Source organism: Piliocolobus tephrosceles, chromosome 17, assembly GCF_002776525.5.
Source record: "Piliocolobus tephrosceles isolate RC106 chromosome 17, ASM277652v3, whole genome shotgun sequence".
Lineage (NCBI taxonomy): Eukaryota > Metazoa > Chordata > Mammalia > Primates > Cercopithecidae > Piliocolobus > Piliocolobus tephrosceles.
In genome coordinates this window covers 3625020-3645414 of record NC_045450.1, presented here as the reverse complement: position 1 = coordinate 3645414, position 20395 = coordinate 3625020, and the positions used below count along the sequence as shown (strand labels likewise).

At 51.4% G+C, this 20395-nt stretch overlaps 1 protein-coding gene across 1 annotated transcript in view; it reads left to right on the top strand.

Moving 5' to 3' along the window:
• TRAP1 (TNF receptor associated protein 1) overlaps positions 1-20395 on the top strand; it is a 70473-nt gene that overhangs the window by 33361 nt on the left and 16717 nt on the right. Inside the window, exons 2-9 of the mRNA XM_023225698.1 lie at positions 788-946; positions 2667-2749; positions 5677-5817; positions 12697-12768; positions 15988-16148; positions 17634-17743; positions 18391-18464; positions 19287-19442. Coding sequence (XP_023081466.1) covers positions 788-946; positions 2667-2749; positions 5677-5817; positions 12697-12768; positions 15988-16148; positions 17634-17743; positions 18391-18464; positions 19287-19442 — 956 coding nt within the window. The remainder of the gene's footprint in view (positions 1-787; positions 947-2666; positions 2750-5676; positions 5818-12696; positions 12769-15987; positions 16149-17633; positions 17744-18390; positions 18465-19286; positions 19443-20395) is intronic.

Here is a 20395-nt window from a genome sequence, read left to right as displayed (position 1 = left end):
AGGATCGAGGCAGGTTTGAGTTTGCGGGTTCTGCGGGGGCTGCGAGAATCGAGGCAGGTTTAAGTTTGCGGGTTCTGCGGGGGCTGCGAGGATCCAGACAGGTTTGAGTTTGCGGGGGCTGCGAGGATCGAGGCAGGTTTGAGTTTGCGGGTTCTGTGGGGGCTGCGAGGATCGAGGCAGGTTTGAATTTGCGGGTTGATGGGAGGTCTCACCTATGAGTGAATGTGGGAAGTGCTGTCAGCAGGCACCTGCCAGCTGGGCGCAGTGGCTCATGCCTGTCATCCCAACTCTTTGTAAGACCAAGGCAGGAGGATCGTTTGAGCCTAGGAGTTCGAGACTAGTCTTGGCAACATAGCAAAACCCCATTTCTACAAAAAACTTTTTAAAAATTATGGAGGCGTGATGGTCTATGCCTGTGGTCCCAGCTACTCGTGAGGCGAAGGCAGGGGCATCTCTTGAACCCGGGAGGTTGAGGCTGCAATGAGCTGTGATTGCAGTGACAGAGCGAGACCCCTTCTCAAAAGAAGGCAGCAGCCCACCCGCTCCAGTTTCGCTTCGGTGGTTCTGAGAAGACCCAGTATCTTAAGCTGACGACGTGTGTGAGGGCTCCTTGCCAAAACCACACCCTGACACTGTGGCGTTTGGTCCTGTGGATATCTCTTTCAGCAACAACCTGACTTAGAGGTGTCTACACTAGCTTTTGCTAGACACCCTCGATGGGACGAATTACCATATTGTTTCTTGTGTCTTCCTAATTCTCGTTCTTTCTGCATATTTGTCTTTTCAGGAAAACCAATTCTGTGTCCTCGGAGGACCACAGCCCAGTTGGGCCCCAGGCGAAACCCGGCCTGGAGCTTCCAGGCAGGACGGCTGTTGAGCACGCAGACCGCCGAGGACAAGGAGGAGCCCCTGCACTCGATCATCAGCAGCACGGAGAGCGTGCAGGGTAGCCTGGGCTCGCACTGTGGTCTGGGAGGGCTTCTCGGTTCACTGCTGTGCATAAAGGGGCATTTTCAGGATGGAGGCAGTGATTGGCAGAGCCACCGCCGCGGGTCTGAAATCAGAAGGTCTTGGCTGTAGGGAGTGCTGCGCCCTCCATTTCTGTCCCAGCGAGGGACTTCTGCCAGTGTCGGGTGTGTCTTGCCCCCTCTGGTGGCCACCCGTGAGTTTGCCGACCAGCACCTCCCCTGAGTGGTGATTCATGGCACATCTGCTAATAATCATGGAAGCGGGAGGGGAAACTCAGCATTGGCCCAGCCTGCGCAGGAGCGAATTCCGGAGCTGACTTTTCATTCCCTCTGAAATATAAAAAAGCGGTCTTTGGAGCCAGTCCTGAAGTGGCTCCATTTCTGGCTTTTAAAAGGGTCGACAAGAGTAGAGTCTTTGAAGTTAAAAAGAGAAGTGAGGTTTTCTTATTTTGATTGCTAAATAATTAATTTGGAAACCTCTTATTTGAAGAATATAGGCCGGGCACTGTGGCTCATACTTGTAATCCCAGCACTTTGGGAGGCCGAGGCAGGAGGATTGCTTGAGGCCAAGAGGTCAAGACCAACCTGGGCCACACAGACCCTTTCTCTACAAGAAAAATTAAAAAGTTAGCCAGGCATGGTAGCACACACCACTGGTTCTACCTACTTGAGAGGCTGAGGCAGGAGAATCACTTGAGCCCAGGAAGTTGAGGCTGCAGTGAGCATGATCATGCCTCTGCATAGCAGCCTGGGCAACAGAGCCAGATCCTGCCTCTAAAAAAAAAAAAGGAAAGAACGTATAATCTGGTTCTTAGAGGTAGCCCAGTTCTCGTGACCGTGCACATCGGGAAGCCAGGCTCAGCAGTCCCTCGACGTAGCCCGAGGCCTCTCTGGCCTCGGCAGTGGGAGGATTTGTTTCCCCTGTGTTCTTTTGGTGCAGATGGGAGCCTGATTTGTCCTGCCCTGAGACCTCCTTTCTGAGAGACTTTTTATTTCATTTTGTTTTGAGACAGGGTCTTTCTCTGTCACCCGGGCCGAGTGCTGTGGTGCAGTCATGGCTCACTGCAGCTTCGACCTCCCTGGCTCAAGTGATCCTCCCACGTCAGACCCATGAGACTGGGACCGTAAGTGTGCGCCATCATGCTCAGCTACTTTGTGTAGTTTTTGTAGAGATGGCGGGGTCCTGCCATGTTGCCTAGGCTGGTCTTGAACTCCTGGGCTCAAGTGATTCTCCTGCCTTGGCCTCCCAAAGTGCTGGGATTACAGGCATGAGCCATGGCACCCAGCCAGACTGTTTCTGTCTACTTCTTTCTTTTTGTTCACGATCTTAAATGTTTGGGAGGCTGAGGCGGGCGGATCACGAGGTCTGGAGATCGAGACAATCCTGGCTAACACGGTGAAACCCCGTCTCTACTAAAAATACAAAAAATTAGCCGGGCATGGTGGCGGGCACCTGTAGTCCCAGCTACACGGAAGGCTGAGGCAGGAGAATGGCGTGAACCCGGGAGGCAGAGCTTGCAGTGAGCCAAGATCGCACCACTGCACTCCAGCCTGGGTGACAGAGTGAGACTCCATCTCAAAAACGAAAAAAATGTTTAAAACTCATAAACTTAAACATTCTTTGGAATGTGACGTAGCATATTCTTGCACAAAAATAGAAATTAAACTTTATTGGTTGTGTCTGTGTTTCATTACTAGGTTCTGTTTCCAAACATGAGTTCCAGGCTGAGACAAAGAAGCTTTTGGATGTCGTTGCCCGGTCCCTGTACTCAGAAAAAGAGGTGCGTTCCCTGCTAATCTGCCCGATGCTAGCAAAGTTTCTTTTCACAAAGCTGTTTTTATGCCATTCTGGAGAATTGCCAGATAATATATTAGCTGTGAGAAAGCATTAAACTTTGAACAGGTCCCCATCTTAAGCTACTAGCGAGAGGAGTTTTACCAGAATCTGTTTTGGTTTTGTAAGTGTATCCAGATGGTTCTTTGGACTGGATCAACTCTGGGAATTAATTGAATTTTGCCAATAATTTTATAAGTTCCCCAAATACAGGCCTGGTGTGGTGGCTCACGCCTGGAACCTCAGTGCTTTGGGAGGCTGAAGCGAGAGGATCATTTGAGCCCAGGAGTTTGAGACCAGCCTGGGCAATACAGCAAGACTCCTTCTCTACAAAAAATTTTAAAAATTAGCCAGCTATAGGGGCACTGACCTGTGGTCACAGCTACTCAGGAGGCTGGGGTGGGAGGATGACTTGAGCCTGGCAGACTCTGGGGTTGCAGTGAGCCATGATCGTGTTACTACACTGACCTGCACAACAGAGTGAGACCCTCTCTCCAGAAAAGAAAAAAGTCCCCCAAATCCTAGCATGCAGCTCTGCTGAAATCCATTTCTGTGGAGCTTTGGATGTGCTCTGAGGCCACTTTGCCCAGTGTGACTACCTGCAGGTCTTGGGGGCTTTGGCTGCCAGAGGAAGAAGATTCCCCAGTCCTGTGTGTATGGAGCAGGGAGGAGTTACTGAGGAAATTAAAACGCATCTGGCTCCGGGTGCGGTGGCTCACACCTGTAGTCCTAGTACTTTAGGAGGCCAAGGTAGGAGGATTGCATGAGTCCAGGAGTTTGAGACCAGCCTCGGCAATGTGGTCAGACCCCGTCTCTATTAAAAAAAACCCACAAAACTCATTTGGGCTGACAGGACAAGGAAAAAGAGAAAAATGAAGGCCACCATCGTTGACATGCTGAGTATTGCTGGAAGGCAAAGGAGAATCTGGAAGAAAGGTAAAGCACCAAATTTCGAAGCTCAGAGGGGCTTCCAGGAGCTGTTTCCAGGTTTTGTACTAATGAGTGCTGCGTTCCTGCCTCCCAGCGACCTCCAGCTTCCGCTCAGATCAGCCGCTGCTTCCTGAGCTCTTGCTCTTGCGGACTTATTTTTTCTATTTTTATTTGTTGTGTTTTTTATTTTTTTGGAAAAGGATCTGGCTCTGACGCCCAGGCTGGAGTGCAGTGGTATGATCTCAGCTCACTGGGCTCCGCCTCCTGGGCTCAAGCCATCCTTCCTCCTCAGCCTCCCAAGTAGCTGGGACTACAGGCGCGCCACCATGCCTGACTGATATTTGTATTTTTTGTAGAGACGGGGCTTTGCCATGTTGCCCAGGCTGGTCTTGAACTCCTGGGCTGAAGTGATCCGACAGTGCGGAGATCACAGGTGTGAGCCACTGCCCCTGGCCTCTTTCACTGACTTCAAAGGGAAGGTCTGTTTGAGGTCAGGGTACTTTTCAGCTCCTGAGGGACAGCTGGGCCCTGCGGCCTGTGTTTCTCGGGGTGTGGTAGACCTGGTGTTTGGTGGTCCTCACTAGATAAGATGAAGCCAGAGAACCTGTTTTTGTGGAGTAGGAGTGTATTCGTCCGTTTCCACACTGCTGATAAAGGCATGCCTAAGACTGGGCAATTTATGAAAGAAGGAGGTTTAATTGGACTTACACCTCCATGTGGCTGGGGAAGCCTCACAGTCATGGTGGAAGGCAACGAGGAGCAAGTCCCGTCTTACATGGATGGCAGCAGGCAAAGAGAGAATGAGCAAGATGCAAAGCAGAAACCCCAAATAAAACTGTCAGATCTCGTGAGACTTACTACCCCGAGAACAGTACCGGGGAAGCGGCTCCCATGATTCACTTACCTCCCACCGAATCCTTCCCACCACACGCGGGAATTATGGGAGTACAATTCAAGGTGCGATTTGGGTGGGGACACGGCCAGACCGTATCAAGGAGAAATGGATGTTTGAGTGATTTGCCGTCATCCTTGTGCAGGAGTTGGGAAAGAAATTGTTCCTCGCAGGGCTCTTTTGTTTGTTTTTTTGAGACAGAGTCTCTCTGTCGCCCAGGCTGGAATGCAGTGGTGCTATCTTGGCTCACTGCAACCTCCGCCTAATGGGTTCAAGCGATTCTCCTGCCTCAGCCTCCTGAGTAGCTGGGATTACAGGCGTGTTCCATCACTCCCAGCTAATTTTTATATTTTTAGTAGATACAGGGTTTTACCATGTTGGCCACGCTGGTCTTGAGCTCCTGACCTGAAGTAATCTGCCCGCTTCAGCCTCCCAAAGTGCCGGGATTACAAGCATGAGCCACTGCACCCAGCCAGAGGGCTCTTCTTAAAGTTTTAATTAACAGGTAGACATATAACTTCAGGCTTGATTAAAAATCCTGAAAAGGGCCAGGCACCGTGGCTCCCGCCTATAATCCCAACACTTTGGGAGGCCGAGGCACAAAGATCACTTGAGCCTAGGAGATCAAGACCAGCCTGGGCAACATAACAAGACCCTGTGTCTATACACATTTTAAAACAATTAGCTGGGTGTGGTGGTGCGTGCCTGTGGTCCCAGCTACTTAGGAGGCTGGGGTGGAAGGATTGCTTGGGTCCAGGAGGTTGAGGCTGCAATAAGCTGTGTTTGCAGCCTCCAGCCTGGGTGACAGAGCGAGACTGTCTAAACAAATCCTGAAGGGAAAGATCAGTAGAAGTTAGCACCTTTAGTCACTTTGTGACCGGCCCAGAGGAACTGCCTTTGACTAAAGCAGAACCTGTTTATGCTTTGAGAACTGAATATTCTGTGACTGTTCTCCTCTACCTTTTAACAGTTATTGGAAGTGCAGCTGACCAGATAGACCCTGCAGGATGAGTGTCCTTCATTGTCTGTGCCTCCCGTTTCTATTCCTGTAGGTGTTTATACGGGAGCTGATCTCCAATGCCAGCGATGCCTTGGAAAAACTGCGTCACAAACTGGTGTCTGACGGCCAAGCACTGCCAGAAATGGAGATTCACTTGCAGACTGATGCCGAGAAAGGAACCATCACCATCCAGGTACCTCCCTCAGTGTGCAGGCATGTGGGTGGGCCCAGCCATGCAGCAGGGACAGCACCTGCCTTCTAGTGATGTCTCTGGGGTCCCAGGGATGTACTGGCCATCCGTACCACCAGGATAACTCTGACTATACTTTATTGTTACAGTAGCACTCATTCATTGTAGAAAATTTTGGAAAAGCAGGTATAAGCAGAAAAGAAGAAAATTCGAAATCCCCCCGTCATCCAGTGACAACTACTGGTAACATTTTAGCATATGGCCACACAGGGTTTTGGTGTATGCAGTTATTAACATATCTAAACATATGTTATTTTTAATGTACTCTTTTCATATTTTTAACTGTGTTTTCCCCTCAAAATGCAGATGAAGCAGTGCTGTGACTGCTGCTCTAGCCTCGTGGAAATTTTAAGACTGAAAAGTTAGGCCAAAGAGGGTCAGATGGGCGCCCTGAGAGACATTGCATCCCAAGACAGCTGCCTTAGGACCTGTCGTCCCAGGGTCACAGCATCATGGAGGGGGGTGTCTCTCTCTGTGGAAAGGTGGACAGACAGGCCTCGGTGGGTTCTGAGTATCCCCTTTGGGGGTGCTCGCTTGCTCTGAAGGTCTTGTCAGATGAATGAATGCAGGCACGTGTGAGTGAATGGACTTGTGAAGGGACAGCTGTTGTAATTGAAAGAGGGGCTTTTGTGAGGTGTCGGCTTTATGTACTCCCTCTTGGGTTTAGAGAATCCAGACTGAGCCCTGTGGTATGTGCCAGCTGTTTGTCATGGCCCTTGGTCATAAGGATTGGGTGGGGAGTGGTTTCTTCTCTCCCTGCCTTCGTTGAGCTGGCCTGGCTGTGGAATGGGCTCTGTGGGCAGGGCTGGGGCACAGGGCTGGGATGTGCTGCTGGGGCGCCCTGCACTTCCCTCCTGTTTTCAGCACAGAGGTTCCTTGCAGGTGATTGAAAATGCATGTGCTGGCCGGGCGCGGTGGCTCAAGCCTGTAATCCCAGCACTTTGGGAGGCCGGGACGGGCGGATCACGAGGTCAGGAGATCGAGACCATCCTGGCTAACCCAGTGAAACTCCGTCTCTACTAAAAAAAAAAATACAAAAAACTAGCCAGGCAAGGTGGCGGGCGCCTGTAGTCCCAGCCAGTCGGGAGGCTGAGGCAGGAGAATGGCGTAAACCCGGGAGGTGGAGTTTGCAGTGAGCTGAGATCCGGCCACTGCACTCCAGCCTGGGCAACAGAACTAGACTCCGTCTCAAAAAAAAAAAAAAAAAGAAAATGGATGTGCTGGGGCCAGGGGTCATGGGGATGTGATTCGTGGTCTTCAGCAGAGGGAACTGTCCTATGTGCCAGTACTTCCTGGTACCAAGACTATTTATGTTACAAGAATGATTTTTGGTTTTGTCTTTTGTCTTCTTTTTTCTGAAAGAACAGTTCTAGATTTACAGAAAATTTGAGCAGGCAATTTAGAGTTCCATTATATCCTTTGGCACCCAGTTTTTCTATTCTCAACACCTGATGTGAGCATGGTCCATTTATTTATTTATTTATTTATTTATTTATTTATTTATTTATTTATTTTTGGAGACAGAGTGTTGCTGTGTCACCCAGGCTGGAGTGCAGTGGTGTGATCTCAGCTCACTGCAACCTCTGCCTCCCAGGTTCGAGCAACTCTCGTGCCTCAGCCTCCTGAGTAGCTGGGATTACAGACGTGTGCCACGATGCCCAACTAATTTTTGTATTTTTAGTAGAGATGGGGTTTCCCCATGTTGGCCAGGCTGGGTGAACTCCTGCCCTCAAGTGATCTGCCCGCGTTGGCCTCCCAAGTGTTAGATTACAGGAATGAGCCACCGTACCTGGCCCATTTATTACAATTAAGTAATATCGATACGTTATTCTTACCTAAAGTTTTAGGAAAGGAAGAGTTCTTTTGGGGTCTCAGAGATATCATGCCATTCTGTCTCTTCTACTGATAGCTACATTGCTTTTTGTTATTTTTAGGGGATTTTTTAGGGAATAAAATATGAAGCCTTAATTTATCATTATCTAGCTTGAATTAATATTTAAGACGTCGATGTAAGAATCTTACAACAGTATCTTTCCAGTGGCAGAATCGTGTTTTTCTTTTGTTGTCAAATATTTTATGTATATGCCTGTTGTAAACCCTCACAAATTCCTTTTTATTTTTAGTTTTTTGAGACAGAGTCTCACTTTATTGCCCAGACTGGAGTGCAGTGGTATGATCTCACCTCACTGCAGCCTCAGCCTCCCAGGTTCAAGTGTTTCTCCCACCTTAACCTCCCAAGTAGCTGGGTTTACAGGCACATGCCACCACACCCAGCTAATTTTTGCATGTTTAGTAGAGATGGGGTTTCACCATGCTGGTCATGCTGGTCTTGAACTCCTGACCCCAAGTGGTCCGCCTGTCTCGGCCTCCCAAAGTGCTAGGATTACAGGCATGAGCCACTGCCCCCGGTCTCACCATTTCCTTTTAAAATCACATCGTGCGGGTCGCCTGGCAACAGATGATTTCTGTCGACATCTGAAAAATCTGTATTTTTTTTTTTTGGTAAATATTTTAGAACAGATTTAAATTTTCAGAAAAATTTTAAAGATGGTACAGCGTTGCCATCTACTCCAACACCAGCCTCCCTTATGATTGAAATCTTATGGCTGGGCGCAGCGGCTCATACCTGTAATCTCAGTGCTTTGAGAGGCCAGGGCAGGCGGATCACCTGAGGTCGGGAGTTCAAGACCAGCCTGGCCAACATGGTGAAACCCTGTCTCTACTAAAAATACAAAAATTAGCCATGTGTGGTGGTGCGCACCTGTAATCCCAGCTGCTCAGGAGGCTGAGGCAGGACAATTGCTTGAACCTGGGAGGTGGAGGTTGTGGTGAGCTGAGATTGTGCCATTGCACTCTAGCCTGGGCAGCAAGAGTAAACCTCGTCTCTCAAAAAAAAAAAAAGAAATCTTACGTTAGTATATTAGATTGGTTACAGTTAATCAACCGGTATGGATATATTATTCTTAATGTAAATCTGCTCAGATTTCCTTAGTTTTTACCTCATGTCCTTTTTCTCTCCCAGCATCCCACATGACATTTAGTTGTCCTGTCCCCTTAGGCTCCTCTTGGCTGTGACAGTTTCTCAGACTCCTTGTTTTTGATGACCTGGAGGACTTTTTTTGTTTGATTTTTTTGGGGGGACAGGGTTTTGCTCTGGTTGCCCAGGCAAGAGTGCAATGGCGTGATCTCAGCTCACTGCAACCTCTGCCTCCCGAGTTCAAGCGATTCTCTTGCCTTCAGCCTCTTGAGTAGCTGGGATTACAGGCATGCACCACCATGCCTGGCTAATTTTGTATTTTTAGTAGAGACGGGGTTTCTCTATGTTGGTCAGACTGGTCTTAAACTCCCGGCCTCGGGTGATCTGCCCGTCTTGGCCTCCCAAAGTGCTGGGATTATAGGCATAAGCCACCGTGCCCAGCCTGACCTAGAAGGTTTTTTGTTTGTTTAGAGTTAGGATCTTCCTCTGTCTCCAGGTTGGGGTACAGTGGTGCTATCAGGGTTCGCTGCAGCCTTGACCTCCTGGGCTCAAGTGATCTACCACCTCAGCCTCCTGTAGGTAGGGCCACAGGCACATGCCACCATGCCCAGCTAACTTTAAAAAAATTATTTTTTTGGCTGAGTGTGGTGGCCCACGCCTCTAATCCTAGCACTTTGGGAGGCCGTGGCGGGCAGATTGCCTGAACTTACGAGTTCAAGACCAGCCTGGGCAACATGGTCTCTGCTAAAAATACAAAAGAAATTAGCTGGGCCTGGCAGCGTGTGCCTGTAGTCCCAGCTACTCGGGAGGCTGAGGCAGGAGAATTGCTTGAACTTGGGAGGCAGAAGTTGCAGTGAGCAGAGATCATACCACTGCACTCCAGCACTCCAGCCTGCATGACAGAGCAAGAAATTTTTTTTTTTTTTTTGTAGGCACAGGGTCTTGCTTTGTGGGCCAGGCTGGTCTCGAATACCTGGGTTCAAGTGATTTTCCCACTTTGACCTTCCACAGTGCTGGGATAATAGATGTGACCTGTTGTGTCCAGCCCTATGTTTTCTTCTAGCGGTTTTATAACTTTAGCTCTCACATTTAGATCTTTGATCCATTTCAAGTTAATTTTTGTGTATGGTGTGAGGTAGGGGTTGAGGTTTATGTTTTGTTTATGAGTGTACAGTTGTTTCAGTACTGTCTGTTAATAGATGTATCATCCCCCATTGAATTACCTTGGAATCTTTGTTAAAAATCAAGTAATATACTCTGTGTGCAGTGCTGTTCCTGTGCTCTGTTTGGTTCTTTGATCTGTGTGTTGATCCTTAAATGCCCACATCACACTGTCTTAATTATTGTAGCTTTATAGGAAGTCTTAAAATTAAGTATTTTAAATTCTCTAACTTTGTTCTTCAAAATATTTTGAAAATATTCTAGGTTCTTTGTATTTCCATATACATTTTAGAATCAGCTTGTCATTTTCTACAAAACCTGTAAGGATTTAGGTTGGGATTGCAGTGCATATCAGTTTGGGAAAAAATAAAAATAAATTGAAAATAGGAGTTGCTATTTGCATTTTCTCCTTTACCTTGGTCTAACATTGACCTTTCCCTTAAGGACTCTATTTAAGTTTCTGATGTATTAAAGTAAACACTTAAATGAAGATTATATTTAATGACTGATGTCAACTAGATATTAATTTTTAGTAGTTTTTTATTCATAATTATTACATGATCTACAATAAATGAATCAGGCTGGATTTTGGACTCTTCATACCAGCACCTCAGAAATAATTGCCCAGAAGCGTCTTGATGCCATGTTTGTTGTTGGCTGCTGGGGCCCATGGAATATGCACACGTGCACTGCAGTAACTGGTGGTGATGTGGTTTTGGCATCCATTCTGCCTGTGCTGCCTACAATGGGAAGGCTGACAGCTGGCCAGTCTCCCCGGCCTGCTGCTTGCTGTGGATTATTTGCTGAGTAGCACTGACCACCCCCGCTGTGCCAATGGAGACAGCACTGCTGCCCGGTGCTAGTGGGCTCCCATGGCCCCTGCGGGCTGTCCTGGAGAGGAAGCCTTTAGAAAGGAACTTCCTAGAAGGAAGTTCAGAAAACTGCTTCTGAGGGCCTTTGTCCCAATTCATGTGGAGGCTTGGAGCGAGCTCTTTTATTTAAGGTGGTCTGCACATCGTAGCAGGGCAAGCTGGGGCTGTGGCTGTGTTATGGGCATGTTGAGCGAGGAACTCCAGATGGGAGTCTGACCGGGCTTTGAGGAAGGAGGAGGCCACGGTCAGTAAGGCCTTGTGTATTCACCGGCGCATTGGTCTGTGTTGTGATTCAGGCTGCTATAGCAGAATACCTTAGACTGTGCAATTTATAAACAACAGAACCGTATTGCTCACAGTTCTAGTGGCTGGGAGGTCCAAGAGCAAGGGGCCAGCAGAGTGGGTGTCTGGCGAGGGCCCTTTGTCTCAGGCAGTGCCTCTTGCATCTTCACACAGAAGGTGGAAGGGACAGACAAGCTCCCTCAACCTTGTTTTCTAAGGGCCCTACTCCCATTCATGAGAGTGGAGCCCTTATAACTTGATCACCTCCCCAAGGCCCCACTCCCAGAGCTATCCCCTTGGGAGTTAGGTCTTAACATATGGATTTGGGTGACATCGGCACTCAGACCAGAGCAGCTGCAACAGGATAAGCCAGATCGAGGCTCCCACGCGAGGGCTGCACCTTCCTGCAGGAGAGGCATCCGTGCCCGCTGTCCCATGGTGGTAGGGTGGGTGTGGGGGCCGTGCACAGAGCCGCGCGGTCTCCTCAATCAGATCATTCTGCTGGATTGAGAGAGCCACCAGAGGAGGGGAGCGCTGTTCCCCAGAGCTGCAGCCAGGGAGAAGGCGGGGGGATACATCTTGATGACGGGAGAGCTGTGCTTTCCTCCTAATTGCTGGCATCATATTTTCTTTTCAGGATGGTTTTTAACAAACAAAGCAACTTTCTGCTGTCCCTTCCTGTTTTCTCTGGTGAGGCCGGGCTGCTATGACTAGAATTAGTCTTTTCTGTTTTTCTTTTCTTTTCTTTTTTTGTTTTTTGTTTTTGTTTTTGTTTTTGTTTTGTTTTTTTTTTGAGACGGAGTCTCACTCTGTCGCCTGGGCTGGAGTGCAGTGGCCGGATCTCAGCTCACTGCAAGCTCCGTCTCCTGGGTTTACGCCATTCTCCTGCCTCAGCCTCCCGAGTAGCTGGGACTACAGGCGCCGGCCACCTCGCCCGGCTAGTTTTTTTGTATTTTTTAGTAGAGACGGGGTTTCACCGTATTAGCCAGGATGGTCCTGATCTCCTGACCTCGTGATCCGCCCGTCTCGGCCTCCCAAAGTGCTGGGATTACAGGCTTGAGCCACCGCGCCTGGCTTTTTCGTTTTTTTGAGTTGGAGTCTCGTTCTGTCACCCAGGCTGGAGTGCAGTGGCACAATCTCAGTTCACTGCAGTCTCTGCCTCCTGGGTTCACTGGGTTCAAGTGATTCTCCTGCCTCAGCCTCTGAGCAGGCGAGACCACAGGTGCTCGCCATCATGCCTGACTAAATGTTTTTTTTTAAGTAGAGATGGGGTTTTACCATGTTGGCTAGGCTGATCTTGAACTCCTGGACTCAAGTGATCCACTTGCCTTGGCCTCCCAAATGCTGGGATTACAGGCATGAGCCACTGTGCTTGGCCCCTAGAATTAGTCTTTTCTGATGAGCATCTAGTGCTACCTGGCTGGGCCCTGTCTGGCCAATGTCATTGACACCATTTGAGTCCCTGGGGCTGCTGGTGCACCTATTCCCCAGGTGCTGGGGGCTTGGCGCTTAGCGTGTCTCTCTCCTCAGGATACTGGTATCGGGATGACACAGGAAGAGCTGGTGTCCAACCTGGGGACTATCGCCAGATCGGGGTCAAAGGTAAGCGTGGGCCCCCCCACACGGCCTCCCCCTTCCCCTCAGGGTGCAAGGATCCCTCCAGTAGGGGTGGCCCTGGGTGCCAGATTAAGTAACAACATTGTTAGTTGCATGCCACGCAGTGGGCATTGTGGGAACACCTCATGACATGACAGCCATCCGTCAGTATCTGGGGGTTGGCGTTGCTTCCAGAATCCCCTTTGCATAGCAAAGTCTGCAGATGCTCCAGTCCTGGATTAAAGTGGTGCCATATTTTGTAGACATATCTTTCTGTGTGGTTTAAATGATATCTAGTTTACTTATAATACCTGATACAACGTAAATGCTATATATAGATATAACATAGTTTTGTTTTTTATACTACTTTTTATCATTGTGTTATTTTTTATTTTTTTCTGAGTATTTTCGATCCTTGGCTGGTTGAATCTGCAAATGTGGAACCTGTGGAGATGAGGACCGACTGTATCGGCTCACTGCAACCTCTGCCTCCCAGTTCAAGCAATTCTCCTGCCTCAGCCTCCCAAGTAGCTGGGATTACAGGCACGTGCCACCATGCCTGCCCAATTTTTTGTATCTTCAGTAGAGACAGGGTTTCACCATGTTGGCCAGGCTGGTCTTGAACTCCTGACCTCGTGATCCACCCATCTTGGCCTCCCAAAGTGCTGGGGTTACAGGCGTGAGCCACCGCACCCGACCTATTGTTCTCATTTTATACATGAGGCGATTGAAGTAAGTGCTTTGCCCATAGCTGGAAAAGGGTGAGAGCTGGAGCTTCCCAGGCTGTTGGTCTGAGTCCAAATGTGTTGTTCTGCCTCACGACACTTTTCTGCAAAGTCGATTGCCTGAGCCTCGTGGGCTTGATGCAGAGAGGGTCAGAGGAATCAGTCTCCTCTCACACAGTGCCATGCATGAGAACAGGCTGACGATGTCTGTGGGTTTGATGGTTCTGGTCAGAACCGCTCTGTGGGTCTGGCGTGGTGACATGCGCCTGAAGTCACACCTACTCAGGAGGCTGAGGCTGGAGGATCGCCTGGGCCCAGGAGTTCAAGGTTGCAGTGAGCTATGATTGCACCACTGTGATCCAGCCTGGGCGACAGAGCAAGATCCTGACTCTGAAAAAGAAAGAGAGAAAGGGGGAAAGGAAGAAAAGGGAAACTGCTTTGTAGGGACAAGTCAGCCCTTAGGTCTAGGGTGTTGTTTGGCTGCTGATGTGACTTTGCAGTCTGCAAAGGCAAGACAGGTGTGGGCGGTCAGGGTTTCCTCAACAGTGTCTGTGCCAAACTAGGACAAAGGTGGGTGGCCTTGGGTCACCCCCAGTGCCCTCCTTACTGGCTGAGTGCTTTTCTGCCTAGTTGTTAGCCCGAGTGCCGCCCATGTGGCACTTGGTACCAACTACTTGAAAATAGAGCAATTGTTGATCCAAAGTAATTCACAGAAATTTCTACATTTATTTATTTATTCATTTATTCGTTGATCCGCTTATTCATTCAGAGACAGGGTCTCACTCTCTTGCCTAGTCCGGAGTTCAGTGGTGCAATCACAGCTCACTGCAACCTTGAACTCCTGGGCTCAAGCAATCCTCCCGCCTCAGCCTCCTGAATAGCTGGGACTACAGGCATGTGCTACTATACCCAGCTAATTTTGTATTTTTTTGTAGAGACAGGGGTCTTGCTTTGTTGCCCAGGCTGGTCTCAGACTCCTGGCCTCAAGCAATCCTCCTGCCTCAGCCTCCCAGAATGCTATGATTACAGGCTTGAGCTGCTGCATTCAGCCAGAAATTTCTACTTTAAGAAAACTACCTGGCCAGGTGCTTTGGCTCATGCCTGTAATCCTAGAACTTTGGGAGGCTGAGTTGGGTGGATCACCTGAGGTCAGGAGTTCAAGACCAGTCTGGCTAACATGGTGAAACCTGTTTCTACTAAAAATACAAAAAATTAGATGGGCATGGTAGGAGCTGTAATCTCAGCTACTCGGGAAGCTGAGGCAGGAGAACCACTTGATCCTGGGAGGCGGAGGTTGTGGTGAGCCGAGATCGCGCCATTGCTCTCCAGCCTGGGCAACAAGAGCGAAACTCCATCTCAAGAAAAAAAAAAAAAAATACTGGGCCAAGCACTGCCGCTCACGCCTGTAATGCTAGCACTTTGGGAGGCCGAGCAGGAGGATCACCTGAGGTCAGGAGTTTGAGACCAGCCTGACCAACAGGGTGAAATCCCATCTCTACTAAAAATACAAAGTTTAGCTGGGCGTGGTGGTGGGCACCTGTAATCCCAGCTACTCGGGAGGCTGAGGCAGCAGAATCACTTGAACCCGGGAGGCAGAGGTTGCATCGAGCCGAGATCGCACCACTGCACTCCAGCCTGGGTGACAGAGGAAGACTCCATCTCAAAAACAAAAACGAAAACAAACACCCCCGCCCCGCCAAAAAAAAAACCTACCATAACTGACTTTATGTGCCACGTTACATTTTTAGTTGTATTTCTCTCAAGGTTGGTCTGCTGTCCTGTGTGGCGGCCACCAGCTGCATGTGGCAATTTAAATGTAAATGCATTAAAATTAAATAAAAGGGGGCATCGAGCTCCTCAGCTGTGCAGGCCACATTCCAGGTGCTCGGCAGGCTGTCCAAGTGCACCTGGCAGATGCAGAACGTTCCCATCATCGGAGAAAGTTCCATCAGACAGCATGGGCCAGGGCAGTGGGCGTGTGCATTTTACTTGATTTTTGGCCTTAGGATCTTTGGCAGTGTTACAGTAGAAAAATTAAGTGCTGTGCGGTGCTTACAGACGCATGTGCATGATTTCCACTGTTTTCCCACAAAGTACAGTCTCCAGGAGACTTGAATCTGGAAGCCAGTTTGGAGGCTCTTCTCACTCCTGGCCTTCTGTGGAAGGAGCTTATTTAAGGGAAGGAGCTTATTCAGGCTGCTCTTTCTCCACTCCAGGTGTGACCTGCAGGCCTCCACCTGTCTGGGACAGGCAGGACTACGGGCTTTGGGAATCAAATGGAATATACACTTGTCCCACTGCTGCCAGCTGGTTGTCCTAGGGCCAGTGTGTCACCTCTCTGTGACGTAGCTCTTCGTGTGTAGAATGGGGTGGAAAAGTACTCGGTGTGGCTGTTTTAAGGATGAAGAGATCCTAGCGGTGCTGGCAGAACAGCCGCGGTGTCGTGAGTGTCTGCTCTCTGGAGGGGAGTCTGCCTCCCTAACTGGCCTCTGCCCTGCAGGCCTTCCTGGACACGCTGCAGAACCAGACTGAGGCCAGCAGCAGGATCATCGGCCAGTTCGGAGTGGGTTTCTACTCAGCTTTCATGGTGGCCGACAGAGTGGAGGTCTATTCCCGCTCGGCAGCCCCGGGAAGCCCGGGTTACCGGTGGCTTTCAGATGGGTGAGTGACGAATGTCGCCTGACAGGCAGCTCAGAGCTGAGCTGGAGCCCTTAGCATGGAGTTTGGAAAGGGTTGGACTCAGAAAATGCACACAGGCATTTTCTGGGCTTTTTTTTTTTTTTTTTTTGCGATGGGGTCTCGCCCTGTTTCCCCGGCTGGGGGGGCGCAGTCTCTGCTCACTGCAAGCTCCGCCTCCCGGGTTCCTGCCTCAGCTTCCTGAGTAGCTGGGATTACGGGCATGCGCCACCACGCCCAGCTAATTTTGTATTATTAGTAGAGACGGGGTTTCTCCATGTTGGTTAGGCTGGTCTTGAACCCCCGACCTCAGGTGATCCGCCTGCCTCGGCCTCCCAAAGTGATGGGATTACAGGCGTGATCCACCGTACCTGGCCACAAAATGCACACAGGCATTTTCTGGGCTTTTTATGTAAAATCTGACTCTCCCACTTTGGGGAGTCAGTGACTTTTGTGGCTCCAAGTGACCTATGGCACCTGTCTGGTCCCATGTCCTTGGTCACCACCACTGTGCTTGGGAAGGCAGGCCTGGCCCACACTGAGCTCCTTCCTCAGTGGCTGGACTGCAGGACTGGCCTTTCGCCTGGTGGCCCCTCTGCAGCCTCCTGTGTCCGACCTTCTGCACGAGCTCATTCTGCTTGCTGCCGGCCCTGGCAGTTCCTGGCTTTGCCTCCCCAGCCCACCTCTGCCTCTGTAGGGTGAGGAGCCTGCTGGGGGCTTTTTTTTTTTTCTTTTGGGACAGAGTTTTACTCTTGTTGCCCAGGCTGGTGTGCAGTGGCACAATCTTGGCTCACTGCAGTCTCTGCCTCCCAGGTTCAAGCAATTCTCCTGCCTCAGCCACCACCCCCAGCTCCGGAGGCTTTTTAGTGGGTGAGCCGCTTCCAGCCAGCCGAGGTGTCCTCCCTCCATGGTGCCATTTCTGTTCTACAGTGTGTGCCATGTGCTCAGCTTGACTCCCCACTGTCCCAGAACTAACTTTCCTGTTTAATTCCATGAGAGCAGGGCTCAGAGTAAACTTGGGTCAAGGCATCAACACGACCCTGCCGGGGGGTTCCCCGCTCTTGTGCTTCTGAGATGGTTTTCTGTTCTTCTTAGGGGGTGCGTGGCGCCCGGCCTTTGTTTCTGCCCCTGGGCAGCCGGCAGCTGATTTGGAGCTGGGCCAGGCTCCCACAGTGCCCCAGGGCTGCTTTCGGGGTAAGCCCAGGTGCTTTTTCCAAGCCCAGGGTAGGTGGAGGATCCCCGGCCCACCACCCAAGGGAACCAGAACTCTGCCGCCCGCCACAGGGTCATCATTCCTGATGGGCATTTGATGGCCTGAGTGATGCCCTGGGGTCAGAAATGGCGCATTTGAGGTGTGTTGTGTGTTGGTTTGGGCTCTGCCTGTGAAACCCTAGGGAACTGCTGGAGTCCTATGCAGGGTGTGTCCCAGTGTCTCATCCACCTGGGTTTTCCTTTCCTTGCCTGCCTTAGCTCTGGAGTGTTTGAAATCGCCGAAGCTTCAGGAGTTAGAACCGGGACAAAAATCATCATCCACCTGAAATCCGACTGCAGGGAGTTTGCCAGCGAGGCCCGGGTGCGAGGTGAGCGGGAGCCTTGGCCCGGGCTCACTCCGGGATCCATGTGTGGCCTGGAGGCCACCAGATCAGCAGGCATTTTCCTGGGTTCTGCCTGCATGAAGGGTGTACAGGAAGAGCCACGGAGGGCCGAGCTGCTGTAGAACTGGGAGGGGCTGCCCGCCAGGGCTGCGTAGCACTGAGCTCTGCTGGTTCTGTGTGCTGGGACTGGGAGGAAGCCAGCTTGGCTGAGGCAGGCCTCATTCTCCTTCCTCTGCGTGGCCCTGGCCTTTAGCGCACCTGGGGGTTTGGCGCAGTCCTGTCCCAGGATGTGGGTGTGGCCTTCCCTGTACGTGTCCTGCTGGATGCTCAGGGAGGCGCTGAGTACCCCCCAGGAGTCAGCCCAGAAAGCCATATTCCAGCCACGAGCCGGCGTTGTAGTCTCGCAGCCGCCGGGGCCTCCACAGATCTGGTTCTCACTTGGGCTCTGCTGCTGCCCCCATGAGACTGGCGGGAGGACAGGTGTCCCCGTGTGCCCCATTTCTGTACCTGTGAAGTGGGCACAGCATGGAGGACCCTTCCCAGCAGGCTGGCGCTCATTCTGGGGCTGCTGCAAAGCTTGCGTTTCCACCAGCATTGTCGATGCAGTGTGGTTTTTCTTCTGTCCCTTCCAGATGTGGTAGCGAAGTACAGCAACTTCGTCAGCTTCCCCTTGTACCTGAACGGAAGGCGGAAGAACACCTTGCAGGTGGGCCCCGAGCTCCTCCACGGGCTGCTCAGCCATGGAGACGAAGCTGTACATTTCAGGGCAGCGGGGAAGAGATGAGCCCGGGACTTGCGGCCCAGAGTCGCAGGGCGAGCTGCTCTGTGGAGATGAGTCCAGGGTGTGGGGATGAGGCAGGGCCCAGCTCCACCACAGCCCACCCCTGTGTACTGAGCAGCCGGGGTCAGGAGTCAGCGTTCACTGAGGTGTGCCGCCCGTCCCAGCTGGGCCACCACGTTAGTGTGCAGCCATGGTGTTCAGTGCAGCCAGCAGGGCTATGCAGTCACCCCACATCAATTCCAGAACATTCCATCACCCCGAAAAGCAGCCCTTTCCCCACCACCCCTCCCCAAGCCCCTGTAGCCACGGTCTCCTTTCTGTCCCTTGGGCTGCCTGTTCCAGACATTTCTTCTGGATGGAGTCATGTGTCTGCTGTCCTCAGTGACTGACTCCCCTCCTCGCGGTTCAGCTGTGGTGCAGCGTGGGTCATCCTCGCTCTCACAGCCCTCACCGTATTCGTCAGCTCGCCCCTGCTGGGCAGTGTCGTCCTCTCCCACAGGCCCCCTCCGGGCCCGACCGGTCCATCTGACATGTCGTCCTGAGGTGCCCCAGAGCCTTGTGTGTCTCATCTGCACTTCCCGGCACAGCCCACTGGTGGGGCTGGAGAGGGGTCTACACCTGAGTCCACCGCCCGTCTGTCCCAGGAGCCTGTGTAGGGACAGGCGCTGCACTGGCTCAGGCCTGCACGGTGCTGGCGAAGACGTGTGTGGTAAACACGACGCCCTCCGCGCCGATCTCTGCTTCCAGGCCATCTGGATGATGGACCCCAAGGACATCAGCGAGTGGCAGCATGAGGAGTTCTACCGCTATATCGCGCAGGCTTACGACAAGCCCCGCTACACCCTGCACTATAAGACAGATGCGCCGCTCAACATCCGCAGCCTCTTCTACGTGCCGGATACGGTGAGCTGCTGCGGCAGGCCCATGGCCCTTGGGGGGACTCTATTTTGTCCCCCTGTGATATCAGCTCTGCAGATGTCACATGATTAACGTGGCCATGTGAGGGCATAAAAAACAGGTAGTGCTGGGTGCGGTGGCTCACACCTGTCATCCCAGCACTTTGGGAGGCTGAGGAGGGTGGATCACCCGAGCCCAGGAGTTGAAGATCAGCCTGGCCAACACAGTGAGACCTCATCGCTGAAAAAAAAGAAAGAACAGATGCCTCTGTGTGGGTGACCACAGATGTTTCCTCTCTCAGGGGTCACACATGGCGAGGGAAGGATGGATGGGCATCTCAGTGCAGGCTGGGGTGGGGGCTTGTGGACTGGGGCCTGCCTGGGGAGGGCCCTCAGAGCCTGCATCACCTGCTGTGGATCAGTGGATGCTGTCGTGCCAGGCGCTCTGAAGGGCCTGTGGTCTGCCACTCTGTGTGCTTCCTCAGCACCCTCCAACTCCCCTGCTTTCCTTTACCACCCTGAAGTGCCCACAAATCCTGCTGTAAGGAGACCTATTGGGGGCTGAGAGCCAGCCTGTCCCGCCCCAGCCTTTCCTGTCCTTGTCTGCCGGGAACTCTCGTAATGTCCCGCACAGTTGGCATCCGTCTTGGAAAGAGCTGCCCAGGTGTGGCTTCCAGGGGCTTGTTAGAGTCTCAGGCCCCACCCAGGGCTCCTGCGTGGGAGCCCACATTTTAACAAGCTCTCCCCGCATTTTAACAAGGTCCCCCTGCATTTTAACCAGATCCCTCGGATGTTAACCGGACTCCCTGGATTTTAACCAGGTCCCCCACATTTTAACCAGGTCCCCTCACATTTGAACTAGATACCCCCGCATTTTAACCGGATCCCCTGTGAGGAGGTGTGGGTCCCAGTTCCGGAAGTGCCAGTGTGGAGCAGGTGCTGGCAGACGGGTTCCGTGAG